The following is a 15,754-nucleotide window of genomic DNA, read 5'->3' on the forward strand; positions in this document are numbered from 1 at the left end:
ACCAGGTGCAACTATTACAACTAATAGTTATTTTCATCATTCATTATTATTGGTTAATTTGCGAAGGTAAAACTGTAGATGTTTGGTCTTTTTGCTTTAGTGTGTTTCCATCTATCCTCATCAATTCAGTTCAGTTTTATTTATAAAGCCCAATATCACAAATCACAATTTGCGTCAGAGGGCTTTACAGCATACGGGATACATCAGCTGTACTCATAGACTGAAGGCTGCTCTGTAACTTTTCAAAACCATAGGCATGATGTATTTAATGCTTTAGGCCATAATACATCTAAGTGACCTTTATGGTTGTAGTCTATCATCTATAATTGTCTGTGTCCCATCAAGCACATAGCTTCAATGTAGCAGTGATGGCTGGCTGGCACTGCTTCTCATTCTCACCCTTCTTAAATGTGTTTTACTGCCCTCCCGTGTGTGTTTGTGTGTGTGTGTGTGTGTGTGTGTGTGTGTTTGACTGAGTGTGTCTGTTGTTATATGCGAGTGTGTCCATCCATCTGTTTGTCCGTCCATCCTGCTCTGGCTCTCATTGCTGCCACTAACATGTCATCCATGCTCCATGACAGCGTGCAGGCGTTGGCCGGGGATGGTTTGGGACATGGAGTACCCCTGGGCCAAACTGGACTGTAAGACTCTGCCTGCTTCCTCCACACTAGGCATGACGCCCACCACCAACATCCATCTATTCATTAATTTAGGTTCTGTGAACCCCAACATCATCAAATAACCCGAGGGGCTGCGCTTGATTTAGCCCTTTTTTGTAAAAGCAATGTAAGGCTCGGATTCAAGGACAGATTCTGCATGCTAATTACTAAATGAAGCGCCCCTGCAGTGTTTCACCACTTCACTGTAAGGCATTTAACCTCAGCCCTCTCCTGCCATCTCTTTATCTATTTGGTTCATCGGTATCCTCAACAGCCTCGTCTTCCATGAACCTGAATGCAGCCTCACTCTCGCCCTTCAGACCAGCATCATGGCTTCCTGCATGAGCTAGTCCATCTGTCACACACACTTTATCCACAGTGGTCTGCCCTTGTTGTGTTACACCTGCACTGCTTTGCTCCATTTTTGTTGTTGTGTTATGTTGTGTGTTTTCATCCTGTAAACTTTTTTCTAAAAAAAATAAAAATAAAATAACTATACATGAGAAAGCAATACTTCTCTCCAGTGGATAAAACAACTTAAAAGCTCCCATGGTGCCCCAGCATCTTTTCCTCTCTCACCCTAACCCTCTCTAACAGTAACACTGGTGCTAAATGTTTCTGTTGTTGCCATGTGAACTGTCCACCGTTCATGCTTTGGATTTCAAAATTGTCCCGATCTTGAAATCTGTGAAGTGGCACAGTTGTATCAGGTACCATCAGACATTATGACCTTAAAGGTGTCCTCAGAAGGAAAGTGGCACTTGTTGATTAACTCATCACACGAATCAGTTAACCTTGTCTGACTTTTTAAACGTTTCAGTGATGAATAACCTGGACGCCACACAAGCTGTCTGGATATCCCTCCGCTCAGACCCTCACATCACTGACTTTTTAGCAGCGTTGTGTCGTGTTCAGCTGCAATGTGGTTTGGTGTGTGTCCGCTGCTCTCTCACATGATGCTCTACTCTGTTTCTCCCTTTTAGATTAAAAATATCTTAAAGGTCCAAATACTGTGTATGGTGAAGGTAAGCCCCAAGTCAGACCGGAAGCTTGTTTCCGTCCAGCGGCCTACCTACCCCTTCGCTCGATCACTCATCCTGGCTGTTCCCCTCTCCACCCTTCCTTTTTTTCATTCAGCACTAACCAAGCTTTATTTACTGAGTGCTCTGACAAAGGGAAGGGGACAGAGAAACCAGGCTGTTTATTTGGGGGGTGTCCTACTGTTTAGGCCAGGCTGGTAATTGAAAGTGATGCACGGTGGGGACAATTAGCACCTGACTAAGTAGCAGCATGAACAATACGGCTACACTTCTGGCCCTCGCTTCTGCATGTGGCGCGCCTTTATCTCTTCCCCCAGCAAACACTTTTCTCTTTTCTGTCTTTCCTTTTTTTTCCTCCCCCCAGTCCCTCCACCCCCCTCATTTCCTCCTGTTGGAGTGTGCCTGTTTGCCTGGGGCAGACTCTGAGACTAACACCTGCCGCACTGGAAGACGTCTTTGTCATCTAAAGCCTTGTTTGAACTGCTGCAGAGGGGACCAATGGGATGGCAGGGCCATTTAAAGACCCTCTTTGTTTTCCTTCTCTCTCAGTCTCTCCCGTCTTCTTTCCATCTGAAATTAACCTCACCGTAAGGCATGTTGGGCCGAGTAAGGAGCGGAAATGCTGGGTTGTAATGATGACAATAATGATACATTAGCCTCTTCTGGATCTAGGTTATTTTTTTTCAACTTACTATGAAAATGAATTCTTACATAAGGCCATACAGTGAAGAACGTCATTCAGAAACTGATGTAACCACAGTCGTTAAGTGCCACAGTGGGAGTGATGACTGTTTAGTGCAGCATGTTTTAATGGCCACTAAACGAAAAGGGAAGTCTGTTGAGTGGGTGGTGAACTGTACCACACTATTGTCTGTGTATATTAGCTGTAATAGGTGGTCGCCTTCTTCCTGTCTATCATACAGCACATGCAGTCAGAGTTTAGTTTATAAAACAAAGTGTTTACTGTAGGAATGAGTAGAAGAATACGGGAATGCAGGATTTTGTTCTGTCCGTCGGGCCAGCCCCAATTTTTAGCCAAGCCCATCCCTTTTTTATATTCATATGCAGATTTCATGTTCGGACCCCCTCACCTCCCCTTCGAGCCCTTCACAATACACACGCCCAATGTTTCATCCATAGCCCAGCCCTCCTCTCCCAGCGAGCCGCTGCCCCGGATGCTGCCGGTGTCCACTGTGCTGCTGAGTGTCTGTTACTCCAGCCATCTGCCATTCCTTTTAGCCGCTGCAACTTGAGATGCCTCGGAAAAAATGGCAGGAAATAAAAGGATAGGAAAGAAAATAGGCAACCAGATGCCATCTCGACAAAGCAGAAAAGTTGTTTAAACTCGAGGCATGGGGGCAGAGGCGGGTGGGTGGGGGGAGGGGGCGAGGTCTGGGTTTGGTCAGGGGCACACTGAGGAAGTCAAGGCGACGTTCACAATACTTGATTGTCCTCACCAGCGTTCCATGCCCACCTCCGGGCTTATTACTGTTTGCCATCCCCTAATCATGGATGTGAAGTTTTTTGAAAAAGGGCAGTTTTTGACAATGGAAAGGCTCCACATGCTCACAAGAGCATAATGTGCAATTTTATTTTCATTCAAAGCATTCTGCTGTCACACTGTGAACAGAATACGTTTTTTTATTTTTGTGCCCATAGCTACAAAGTTTACCTCTTATGTTTTTTTATCCTATAAGCATCTGGAAAACTGTATAGGGAAGAAAGGCAGCGTCTCTTATAACAAGCTTTGCTTTACCACAGCATGTGACAAAAGCATGTCTCAAATATTTTAATTCACTTTCTCACATCTTCATTCTAATGATCTCAGGGGTAGAACAAACCCAAATCTTGACACTTTTTTTAAAGTTTGAATTGCAAGTTTTGTGATTGTCGGTGGAAATCCCATGAACTGGGTAATCTTGGTTGTGGGAGCAGCCACGTGCATGACGAAGCATGCTGGGATGAACAGCAATCACACAAAGACCATGAACCCCTCACTGCCATGGCTAACCGTCTCGTCTCTCCATCGTTGTCTTCTTTTTTCTTCTTTCTGTCTCCAAACACTCCCTCAATCTCTCTCCCAGGCTCCTTCACCGGCAGCGCGATCACCGACGCCGGAAGCACCGCAGCAACGACGGACACCGTCGACCAGGTTTCTCCCACAATGCCCCGTGCCACAAAGAACCGAGTTTCCGGGAAACTCCGCCGATCAGCCAGCGCTATAAGCAAATCCTCCAACTGAGCTCTCCAACCTGTCCCCCTTTCCTTCCCCTCCGAGCACAGCCTTTAATCTTTTCTCGAAGAACCTCACACACCCAGCCGTGACTGCAAGTTTTTTCTTTTTTGCCGTGTATTTTGTTTTATTTTGTGTCATATAAACATGTAACTGGAGCATATTGCAATTTTTAATTTAAGTGGCAATCATTGATTTTGTTGATACATTTCCATTTGTCGTGGTGTTTAACTGCTTAATCAAGCTGGACGTGTGACTAAGCTATTTATGTTCACCCTGGTGGTTTCAGCTTACGAATCAGCAGCATAGGAAGACTTGACTGAGAAGTCTTAAACTAACCTGTGATTAAAAAATGTCGTTTTTATTCTCGTTCTCTGGCGCGGTGTCGATGCACTAGAGGAATAATACGTTCTTACTATAGTAAGGGAATGGGAGACTGCTTCACCCTGTTTCTATATCTCATCTATCTCAACACTTCATGTGACAAAGCACTGAATGACACAGCTGTAAATGGCATCCTGCTAAAACTGCACAAGAGATTGGTATCCATTTATAAACGTGTCTGCCTTTTACCTCCTCCTGCACCTGCCACAACCTTTCTGTGTCAACGATAACCACTTCAGTTGGATGGCGCTGTCGTCCTGCTCGCTAGCACCCGTTTTGGACCATCTCCGTACACTGAAAAAGGAGAAAAGACTGATGCATGGGGAACGCCTCCCCAGAATGATTTGTACACACTGCACTACTACACAGACGTCCTGAGCATTAAGTCCCTGCAGTGCGTGCAGTCCAAGGCTTTTTTTAATTGTTTTGAACCCAGAATGGACAATCAATGACGTCTTTCTAACTTGAGCTGAGCAGAATTTTTTTTTTTTTTTTTTTTTTTAATCACTCTAATTTTCCTTTTTAAATGAATTCCGATGGATTGTGTCATGATTTGATTTATGCAACTCTGCTGGAATGAGAAAAGACTGCGTTTGTAATTGTTTTCTGATGTTGTTAACATAGGCTCATGTCCGGTAATTGAATAAGTTCCTCCTGTCTCTTTCCTCTGCTATCAGTTTCCCCTGTGAAGCTAAGACATCGACATTCCAATGTTCCCGACCAACTTTTTTTTCTCTCTTTTGCACTCACTGTCATTGATTTAACTTGCATTGAATGTTTCTCTTTGTTCTTTGGATGCAAATTGCTTTAAATTTTATTTTTGCTGTTTTTTCGATGTACATAGAAAGGACTATGTGATGAATTATTTTTGTTGTTGTGTTGTATTCATGTGCTGTTTAGAGGAAAAATACCGCCAGAGCCTCAGGTGAATCTTAACTCCATGCACTGGTGTGTGTGTGTGTGTGTGTGTGTGTGTGTGTGTGTGTGTGTGTGTGTGTGTGTGTGTGTGTGTGTTTGCGTGTGTGTGAGTGTGTGTGAGTTTCGGAGGGAGCTTCTCACAGTGCCTGTGTAATGTCTGTCCACTAAGATGCTGTCCAACACCACCTCCACTCCCAATAATCAGATTTTAGTTTCTCCTCGTCATAGCCTGAGACAAACCATGGACACCCTGCATCACATCTCCCTCGTTAGCGGTCTAGAACAAAGTGTTTTCCTCCCCTGTGTCTCTAAAGGTCAGCGTCTTGTGCTACCCACAACAAAAACAACGACAGATGGATTTGGAATTGTGCAGTTTCTCTGTTTAGTCTTTATTACAGTGCTGCTCCGTCTTTATCTGTGAATGGACTCAAGTGGCACCGACTCCTCCTCTTTCCCATGATCCTCTCCCCATGTCGCCTCTGAGGCCACGGGAGGGATGGAGGGGGTGAGGGGGGTTCTGGGTTTAGGTGGCATGCCAGAGCTAAACTCTAACAGCCCTCCTAGCAACAGCCAGGCCAGCGCTCTCACTTCTTCTGCGACCTGCCTGCTTATAGGGTTGTCATGGTAGCCAGGTGTTCCCCACACACACACAATACACTCACACCCTCTGAGGGCTCCACCCAAGCTGCAACACTATCCCCATCTGTTGCACTATATGCCTTACTTTCCCCCCCATGTTCTCCTGTCATCTCTCTCCCCTCTCTCACATGTCGCCTCCTTTTGTTTGTTCATTCCCCGAGCAGAAAATGGGGAATCCAAACAGCGGGAGTATTGATGGATCCATTTTTTTCTTTGTGCTTTTGTTTTTTTGAAGAATGTATGATATATATATAGGCCTGGATCACATCTATGGTTTTTATTCCCTCCCTCCCCTCAAAGCCACTTGAAGGAACCGCCCAGGATGCTGATCTAAAGATTGTAGGCTATAGATGATGTCTGTTTAAAAGGGGACTGTGCTCCCCCTTTGGTGGTGTAGTCGCTGGAGATGTTAGTTCGGACCAAGATAAGGATTGTGTGTCTTATATACGTGAAGAAAATGAGCTCGTGTTAGCCCTAGTAATTTTTTTTCTTTTTCTTTTCTTCTCGTTTTAGAAATCCTTGTACATTGTGTCAAATTTGAGGGCTTTGAGTGCCCTCTGAATATAAATATATTAATGCCTGTAATATAATCTTTGTATAAGAGAAAGAGGAAAAAAAGCTTGAAGATTTCATCATGACTTGTCAACATATCAAACTGTTTTTAACGACCGAAGCCCTGCTATCTTTATTAGAAATGTGAAAATTGAAACATTTCATTAAATCAATTTGAAATTCTACACATCTTTGTCCTGTTTTCACCTCTCGACACATCAGCTACTTGTGTATCCTCAGATTTTGTGGAGAAGTGTGTGTGTGTGTGTGTGTGTGTGTGTGTGTGTGTGTGTGTGTGTGTGTGTGTGTGTGTGCTGTTACCATGGGCTTTCTGACCCTGGCCCAGCCATGCTAGCAGCAGCAGGGGTAACCTGACCCTCCTCCCATCTGTCTCCCCTGCTGCTCAGCCCTGCTTAGGTGGAGGCCAGCATAATAGAACCTCACCAGGAGGTACAGGTGCAATGGTCGCAACACCTACGGGTGCCCTGCCTTGCCTGGGTCACATAAAGACGCAAGAAAAGCACTTGACCGTAATTGGAGCCCTAAAACTGTGTGTGAGAGAAAAGGGTGAGAATAATGTTACCTCATTTTCACCCGGCTCTGCGCTGTTTGCCTCCATCATTGACTCTGAGATGGTTTACAACAGAACACAGGCAGGGTCTGGGTGTCCCAGCCCCTCAGAGACTGGCAGATTACCACAGGATTGTATTATTTCATGTGTTACACTGCTGAATGTAGTCTATTTTCACACTTCAAATATCTCTCTGTCATATTGTCAATGATGCCTTAAGGGCGAGTGACACTCATTTTTTAAAAAGTTAGTGTTCTTCTTTTTTGGCCTTGGACAGCAGTACTAATGAGCAGGAGCAACTATGGAACAAAAGAGACTTGTGAGATAGAGTCAGTGTGAGGATGATTTGTTTTACCCTCCATGTTAGTGCTCTGAGGTGAACTCCACCCTGACAACTGCAAGTCTGAAGTGACATAGTTGGAGGCTGCCTGCTAAATTACACCTGACTTAATGCTTTACAGGTTGTGGAGGTCAGATATGAAGCCAACTGAGCCCTGATGTGTCCTAAATCAGCCCAAATCGAGCTGTATGAGTCTCCCCCAAAAGCAGACAGATGTTTTACTGCTCCAGAGGTGAGTTTGATCCACCACCTCTTTGTCCTCCTGTCATGTCCTGACATGGTATTAAGGAGGGGATTTATGATTAGGCCCTAAGTGCTTCTCTGTGGCAGCGTAACGGCGTCTATTGAGCCACTGCAGCTATGATTTACTGCGAATCAGGCTGATAAACGAGGAATCGGAGGCAAAGGTTTGGCCAAAGGGGGCTTCCTGAGGTTTCTTTTTTCCTGTTAAGGACAACTAAATAGATTCTCACCACTTTGGAGTGGGACCCGATGTTAGAGAGATAGTGCAGGGGAGAAATAAGAAGATGAATGCCTGACGTTGTTAAAAGTTTTAGGCTGTTAAATTATGACGTATCTTGCTTGGTAACCTCGGGAGGCTCGGAGACTTTGTAAACCAGCTTTAAACCACCTGACCGGCTATAAAAACAGGATTTCAAGTACACTCCACCTGCTTTGAAAAATCTGTGTGGCATAGACAGCAAATATATAGCTATATGAAATAAGGAAAAATACTTAAAAGAAACTCATAAATTAAGCTTCTTTTCTTAGGATGAAGGTAATTTTAAAGCGCTTTTACGCAACGTTTTTACGCACGGGGTAATTACTTCAATGTAGGTCCTGGAAATAAAACCACAAAATTAGAGGCCCCTTTTCCAACTATATTAAGGTTTTCCATATTATATTTATAAGTAAATATTTTCTGCATGTATTCATGTTCATGTCTTGGTATATTTTTTTGTGTTGGAAATAATTTTCAGTCAAGGACCTCCCTATAGAGAACAATTACAGACACATCATGACCAGTAAAAACTATAGGTTTAATAAACTTAAATGAGGTTACCAAACTCTTAAACACACTTTACCCAGAATTGTCAGTTTTCGTTAAGAAGTAAAATTAATTACAGCCATGTTTTTTCCAACGTATCCAAAAAAGTTAAACCACTCTGAGACACGTGTCCTTTTGAAAATATTTTATTTCGATAGACAACAACAATATACACATACAATCAAAGCGCTATAAAAGCCAACATTTAAGAAAAATAACTTGTCCTTAAAAAAGATTGCATCTAAGGTAAGAGCTTTACGTTTTTTTAATCTTTTTACAAGAGCTGTGGAGAGATTGAAGATTAAAACCCGACCCACGACAATTATCACAACTCATGAAACCTGACCCAAAAAAAACAACAAAAAAACATTTTGGCTATACGACATGTAAACTGCCAGAACGATTCACAGAGGAAATCACAACAAACACAACAATAAGTTACATAAAATAATTAGAATAAATAAATAAATAAACATATGATGAAAAATATTGCAACAATCTTCAATAATAATAATAATAATAAAATATGTGCCAGCATTCAAAATTAAAACAGTCTATGTTGACTTTTTTTAAGGCAGTTATACAGCGGGATTTGGATGTGTACGTAGGCTATGTCGGACTAGGCTTATCTGTATACTAAAGGCATTTGTGGTTCTACTAAACAGGGAATGCTTCAGTCACTCTTTTTTCCCACCAACACAAAGTTGACAAGTTCTGTCATTCACAATCTAGCGTAAAGCTACAGTGATGGAGCAATCACGGTCGGTGAATTGAAAAGGCTTTGATGGGGAAAAGGATTTCTGAGAATTTTAAGACATTTCTTAGGTCTAGAAGCTATCATTGAACACATGTGCTGTCCTAGAAAAATACCCTTTAACAGTCAAACTAACGCTTTGTATTCTTTTTTTTTCCCTTGATAAACTAATTTGAGAAAGAAAATCTCAAAATAGGCCTATATGTAATTCAAATATAGAGAGAAGCATTCAACAATTACTGATTGGCATGGAAAAGACACCTCATTAAACACCACTTAAACATCAAACCGCCCTGCCTTTCATTGGCCTAAAGTTATGGCAGTGAGCATCACAAACTCTTTATTTTTTTTAACCCCCAAAGCCACTTTTTTGTTTCACTTTTTTTTATTCCCCCCCTCCTCATCAAAGGCACGAGTTTTGTGTTGTCTTTAGCAGGCGGGGCGCACCGGCATTTGGAGCAGGATCACCTGCCTGTTCTCCGAGGGGTGGCACTTGTTTATGTGCCTGGTGAGCCCCGGCGAGCTGTAGAGAGTGGCGGGGCAGTATTTGCACGGGTAAATCTGGGAGGAGTGCATGAGGCGCAGGTGTCTCTCCTGGCTGGCCCTGCTGGTGAAACTCTCCCCGCACACCGGGCACAGCAGGCAGTCCACCGGGCTCAGGTTGAGAGGGCTTTGGTTTGAGGCTTCCTCTGAGGATGATGCTGAGGAGGAGGCGGAGGAGGAGGAGGAGGGGGGTAGGACCGGAGCCTGCTCTGCCGGGCGGTCGCCGGTTTGAAACCCGTGCTCCTCCAGCACTTTCTTTTGCAAGGCCTGGTGTCCCATGATGTGTTTTCTTAGGTATGCCTGTCGCTTAAACCTCTTCCCGCAGTACTGGCAGTCATATGAGCCATCTTCAGAGCCCGACTCGGACAGACCTGGACTTGGGGTGTCTCTGTCACTCATGTCTTTGGCTTCGTCGGAGACTGACTTGACACCTAGCGGTGGCATTTTGGCCATTTCGGGTTTGATGCCCTGTGCCGGTGGCATCGCCGGTGCGCCGGTGGTCCGGGGTTTGTGCCAGCGGCGGTGAGAGGCGAGGTTGGCCGGGCAGCTGAACATCTTATCGCACTCGGGGCACCGGTACTCGACCCTGACGATGCGGGAGCACTTGTGCTGAGCCAGAGAGAAGGGATCCGCGTACGCCTCCTTGCACAGCTGACACACAAACTCCCCTAGAGGCTTGTTTCCTCCGGAGGACTGCGCCCTCGGCTTCATCTCCACCGGCCCCTCTTTGATTTTGAGACCAAGCACGGGAGAAGTCGTCATCTCGTCTTCAAAGTTGAGTTTTCTAATGGCTTTGGGTTTCTTGGAGGCGGGTTTAGATTTGCGCTCTGTGCCGTCAGCTGCGGGTCTTTTGGTGCCGACCCGGTTGCTCGGTGCTGGGAGGCTGCTGGTAGTAGTGCCGCTGCGGCTGCTGTTGCTGGTGCCGATTTTCAGGTCGACCGGGGCGTACAGGAGGTGGTCCAGGCCGGAGAGTGAAGCAGGTGTCGGGAATGACTCGGCAGAAATAGGCGATCCCAGATTGAAACTTCTCTCGAAATATCCCCTGTCGTGCTCCTTGCTGATGGGCCGGGTGGGGCTGTAGAGGGCTTGGCACACCGCCTCTGGGTTGCCGAACTGTACCGGCTTCTCCAGTCTTGGCACGGGCGCGTCAGCTGCTGTGAAATCCGGCGATGCTGCGGCGCGGTCCGGACTGGACGCCACGGACATCGGCGGGGAGGGGTCCACATGACTCTGCAAGGCAGCTGGGGTGGGTGGCTCCTGGAGGTCATCTTCGTCTGACCGAGTCCTGTAGGAAACATGTGCAGATTTCTTGTTTCTTTTTACCAGGAATCCTTTGGGCATCTTGGCGAGTAACAGCGGAAAGGCACTTCGGGGAGGTGGGTGAAGTCTCGAGTATCCAGGTTTGTTAAAAATATGGCAACACTAGAAGCTTATGGGACTTTATCTCCCCAGTATATCGATTCTTCTGTTGCTGAAATGTTTTCGTCTCCAAGGCATAGCTCCACTCTTTTTATGCCGGAATGATGCTATTGTTCTCGCCCCCCCTGTTGCAGCATCCCCGACCAATCGGATGAAACCAATCCCAGTGGATTTGATTGTGGGAGGGCTTAGAGCCTGGGTTTGGTGGATTTCGTTGGAGGATGTGCAGATAGCTTAGCAGATGTACTGGCGGTTTATTACATTAATGTGTGCGCTCAGCCCCTCCCCGACAGAGGCACACGCCGGGACCCTCCTCTTTTTACGGTCTGATGGGCCCCTATACAAATGCACACGTGCCACGGCTTTGTGGCTCTCCTCTGGGGGCCCCGGAGCTGCCAAAAGGAAATGTCCGTCACTGCCACAATCATCACAATTTAGAATTAAGACGGGGATGAGACAAGCTTGGTTAAATACAAACCAAAAGCTGTGTTTCTATCAATTTCTGCCGCGGTGCTGTTCAAAGAGGCAATTCACCTAATAGACACAGCTGTAACACCACATTCTCTAAATTCACTGTTCCAGGTTGTTTTAACCTCCACACGGTTGTTTATTTCCTCTATCCATGCCTCTCTTTTACGCACGACCTTTGCGCACATTACGCAGGCCTCACAACAAACCAAATAAGCCAAGACTTTATAGACCTTTATTTTATTATGTCTTAAATAAACACTATGGAGGGAGTGTTTCTTTATTTTAGGGCACGTGTCTGTCTCGGTAGTTTAACTCGACATATAAATCAGACATCTCGCTGCATACATAAGTAATAAGAAGGCCCTCTGGTCTTTGTGCACAATAGCCACGTCTGCCCGTGCTTGGATATCCCTGTCTCTCCCTCTCCTTTTTTCGTTTGAAAGGCAAATTGACCTCTTAACTGTGAAACGGGACTCACGGCCAATCTGGCCCACAGCTAGACGCGTGCTGGGCGGAATCAGTGCTCCAGACAAAGAAGGCCGCAGCCGAGGCTTGTGTTGCAAAAATGCTGCACAGATATCCAAAGCTAAAATGAAGCTGTTTTTTTGGATACAATGTGGAGCTGCTGTTGCCGTTTTCAGGATATTAATTGTTGATTGGCAGCTGAAATAATCTCTAAACTTTAAGATTTGAGTTTTCATTAAAAGTACAGATGCTGCGTGAATTCGTTGTAGCTTAATCGTTTCTTTAAAACAAAACTCAAACTGTCTTATTCTGCAGCTTTGTCTGCCTAAACAAAGACAACTTTCCCCGACAAATTTATGTGGCTTATTTTCTTCTCCACCAGCTCCCCTACAGTTTCTGTGCATACCTCATATATTGTGTATTTGCCTTTTTTTCTCTCCTCGTTATAATGGCTAAATGTAGGCTGCACTGCGCCACTTGGCAGAGAGTGCATTCTTTTCCCTTTCACTCTGCAGACCAGGGAGGAATTAATCTCCATCGTCGTACATTGTTCCCCTCATTTGCATAAAGCTGCAGTATGACCAAGTCAAATAATTACACAATCGGAGCTGAGCCGCAGGCCTGCGCCTTCCTTTCAATAGGTCTCTGTGTGCCGGTGCCTTCTCACCTGCCTGTAAGCACACCGTTATTTTGGAAAGACAGGGTTAAATGACAGATTTGCTAAACCTAAAAAAAAATATTAAAAAAAATAATTAAATTGCTCCAAAGAGATCTGTAAAACAAAAACTTTTTTTAATAATTAAATGAGTAAGTTTGAACTCTTAGTTTGAAGGATTCATCAAAAATCATATTCTTCTGCAAAGATTTAAATTGTGCACCTCACCTAATTGCAGCTACGTTTTTTTTATGATGTTGTGTTTGCTTTAAAATTTAAATAGTACCCAAACTTTGTGTTGGGTGTGTCTCGTGTTTGCCTCCTCTGCTCTGTTGCTTGTTGTTCTTTCACTCTCCACATATTAGTCGTGGTTTGTTTGGGACTACAAAGCTTTGATGGCATTTTAACGAGTTCCTCTTTCCCCCGTGATAATTTCTGTGGGGCTCGTGGGCCGGTGCGCCGGTCCTGGCTACACCGACGCATGCGCGTGTTTGATCAGTGGCGCGTGCTGCCCTGGCGGACGGGAAGCATAGGCGCCTAATTAGCATACAGCTGCAGCCGCTTTAATGCAGGCTCAACTTCAGCCTCCTGAACCTTATGGCATGCTATGGGATTTTAAATGTTGCTCTCATTTTCCTCATGCCTATAAAAAAAATGATGTCAGCATGTTTAGATGACATGATGGAAGTTGAAAATATAAAAAGGTCATGTTTTAATTGCTTTAATTTGATGTAAAACAGCAGATAGTCACTTTGAAATGATGCCAGAGCTGCTGCAGGCCTCATAGCTCATGGCTTAACTGTGTAACAAGAAGTTTGAGTTAACAGTAATCAGTTTGTGAGCTTCTGGCCTCAGAGCCCAGTTGTTACTTCATTGCACCACCTACAGGATGAAGACTTAATGCTGAGAACAGACCCAGCAAAGTTCACCTCCAGTAAAGCATTGCGAAGATCTCTTCGCAGGCATCTCTGTCAAACATTAACCGAGTCACCCAGGGAGCTGTGGAGCAGTTTGGTTATGTCACAGAGATTAGATTACTTTATTCTCGCCATAGTATGTACAGAAACCTCCTGTACTTCCCAGATGAATGATCGGCTCCATTTGCTTCGTCAACCCGGGGCCAATTTGAAAGTGCAATAGGACATGACTGTAATTGGTGCTCACTACACGGCCACCTTCAATGCATTGTCAATCAATTATTGTAATGGATTAGCTGAGGTCCTATTCTGGCTGGTTTGTAATCTGATAGAGGGCTCTTTCAGCACCATGGAGAGAGCCAGCGAGAGACCCAGATTTAATCAGGCTGGCTGTGGACACGGCACAGCCTCGGCTTGAGCCTTTGTCCCTGCAACTGAGAGCAGGCAGGCACCAACAAGAGAACAATGACAGAGTAGAACAAAAGTGCCAGAGTTTAATGAAGTGATTGGTTTTTAAATGTACTTCTACACGGGCCTGTTCAAAACACATTTAAACTATTTTTACAGAGACAGGAGGGTTCTGGTCTCCTCTGTTCTCTTCTGCAAAATTGTCTGTCAATCTACCTGTTTGTGAGTGTGAATTAATCTGCATATACTTACATATTTATTAGTTTTCCTCTGTTGTGGGTTAACTTTGATATATTTGTTTGTTTCTTCTGTTTTTATGAAGCAGCTTACCGCTCAGCCTTGTAACATATTTCCCTCTCATTAACAAAGAGAGGAAAAATTTGTGGAGCCTGAATCAAGACAGCACAGAGTCAGGGAGTTTTATAGAAGACAATAAAGACAGACTTTTCTGCGACGTTATTCTTAGTTCTACCAAACAATGTGCCACCATCCAGGTCACACATTCTTGATTCCCATTGACTCCCTTCTCACAGATGACCTGGAAAACTATCTGTACTTAGTCTCCGGGGGGGACAACAGTCAGCCGGCACTTGTAAAGAGCAACAATAGTAAAAAGGTTTGTAGCGAGCCTCTAGAAGAGAAGTCAGACTGTAGCATCCAGGAGATCAATGGGGAAATTGCTTGTTTGGCCATGAGAGCAAAGCAGAGGTCACTGTCTAGACTTTAAAGTGTACTTTAGAAGGATGCCCACGAGACCAGGTTACTGTGAAAAGCCCCGTAAAGTGGTATAGCTCTGAGCTTAGGACTAATGGACCTCGGTGTTGACTGGGAATGTCCCTGATGTCATCTGTACTTTTGACAATGATGCTGATGACTCTATGAGGACACGTTTCTGGGCTTTATGTAATATCTGAAGAGCTTCTGTGGAGTTGGCTGATGAAATGCTCTTTTCGCAATATATATATATAGGCTACTATCTCCTGCAGTGCATCTAGTGGTGGACCATCCTATAGGTGACATAGGCAGCTGCCAAAATTGCCCCCATTCAAAAAACATTGAACACAGGGGAAATAGTGGAGTGGAATAAATGTGAAGAGCATTTAGAGTAAGAGAAAATGAAAAGGCAAAAGCCCCCCGGGGTGCAGCACAAAAACAAGAAGGAGATGAAATGAGCAAATTTGCACCTATTGTATTCTCTTATTGACCCCTTTTACATCGCCTTTTCAAGGCACAGATTTCGCACTGTTATTCCACCTTGCAGTTCATTATAAAAGGTACAATCGTGGAATTGGGGGGACAGAGTTCTCTCGTCTTTAAAGTGACACTGGAGGTAGAAAAGTGCCAAATTAATCTGTGTTTGAAAGGGACTGCCAGCAGGACGGGACCATGGATGGGACGGTTGTGATGTTATGATGACATCTGGTGTGCAACCCACCACTGGGAGACTCAAAAAACAAGTAGGTAGCAGTTAGCAGCTAACTCAAAGAAGAAGAATGGCTGCTGAAAATGTGTGCAAATTGGGAAAACAGGGAGGACTGGGAGCTCCTTACCCTTCAAGCAGAGGACAAGGTCAGCCACCATATAACAGGGAAGTTAAATCAATCAATCAATCAAACTTTATTTGTATAGCACTTTTCATACATTAAAAATGCAGCACAAAGTGCTTCACAGAATAAAAACAAACAAAAATAATACATACATATTGAAAACCCGCCCCTCCCACCCCCACATATAAACA

The 15,754-nt window shown here is 44.5% G+C and overlaps 2 protein-coding genes across 8 annotated transcripts in view; one reads left to right on the plus strand and one right to left on the minus strand.

Annotated features, from left to right (window-relative positions):
- Window positions 1-6,612, plus strand: part of ralgapa2 (Ral GTPase activating protein catalytic subunit alpha 2) — a 113,899-nt gene extending 107,287 nt beyond the window's left edge. For 2 of the 7 annotated variants that reach the window (XM_050062709.1, XM_050062712.1), the window contains one exon: window positions 3,784-6,612. In XM_050062709.1, the coding sequence (XP_049918666.1) occupies window positions 3,784-3,941 (158 nt within the window). In that variant the 3' untranslated portion in view covers window positions 3,942-6,612. The other 5 variants (XM_050062707.1, XM_050062714.1, XM_050062710.1 and 2 more) reach the window with 4 other exon arrangements.
- Window positions 6,613-8,516: 1,904 nt separating this feature from the next.
- On the minus strand, window positions 8,517-11,195 carry insm1b (insulinoma-associated 1b). The gene has a single exon (XM_050062715.1). The coding sequence runs from the start codon at window positions 11,020-11,022 to the stop codon at window positions 9,568-9,570; it is 1,455 nt and encodes a 484-aa protein (XP_049918672.1). The 5' UTR covers window positions 11,023-11,195; the 3' UTR covers window positions 8,517-9,567.
- Between the last annotated feature and the right edge of the window lie 4,559 nt (window positions 11,196-15,754).

This window comes from Epinephelus moara, chromosome 14 (genome assembly GCF_006386435.1).
Source record: "Epinephelus moara isolate mb chromosome 14, YSFRI_EMoa_1.0, whole genome shotgun sequence".
NCBI lineage: Eukaryota > Metazoa > Chordata > Actinopteri > Perciformes > Serranidae > Epinephelus > Epinephelus moara.

Excerpts from the sequence above, each read along its gene's own strand:
- insm1b (XM_050062715.1), bottom strand. The coding sequence starts at position 11,022 with ATGCCCAAAGGATTCCTGGTAAAAAGAAACAAGAAATCTGCACATGTT.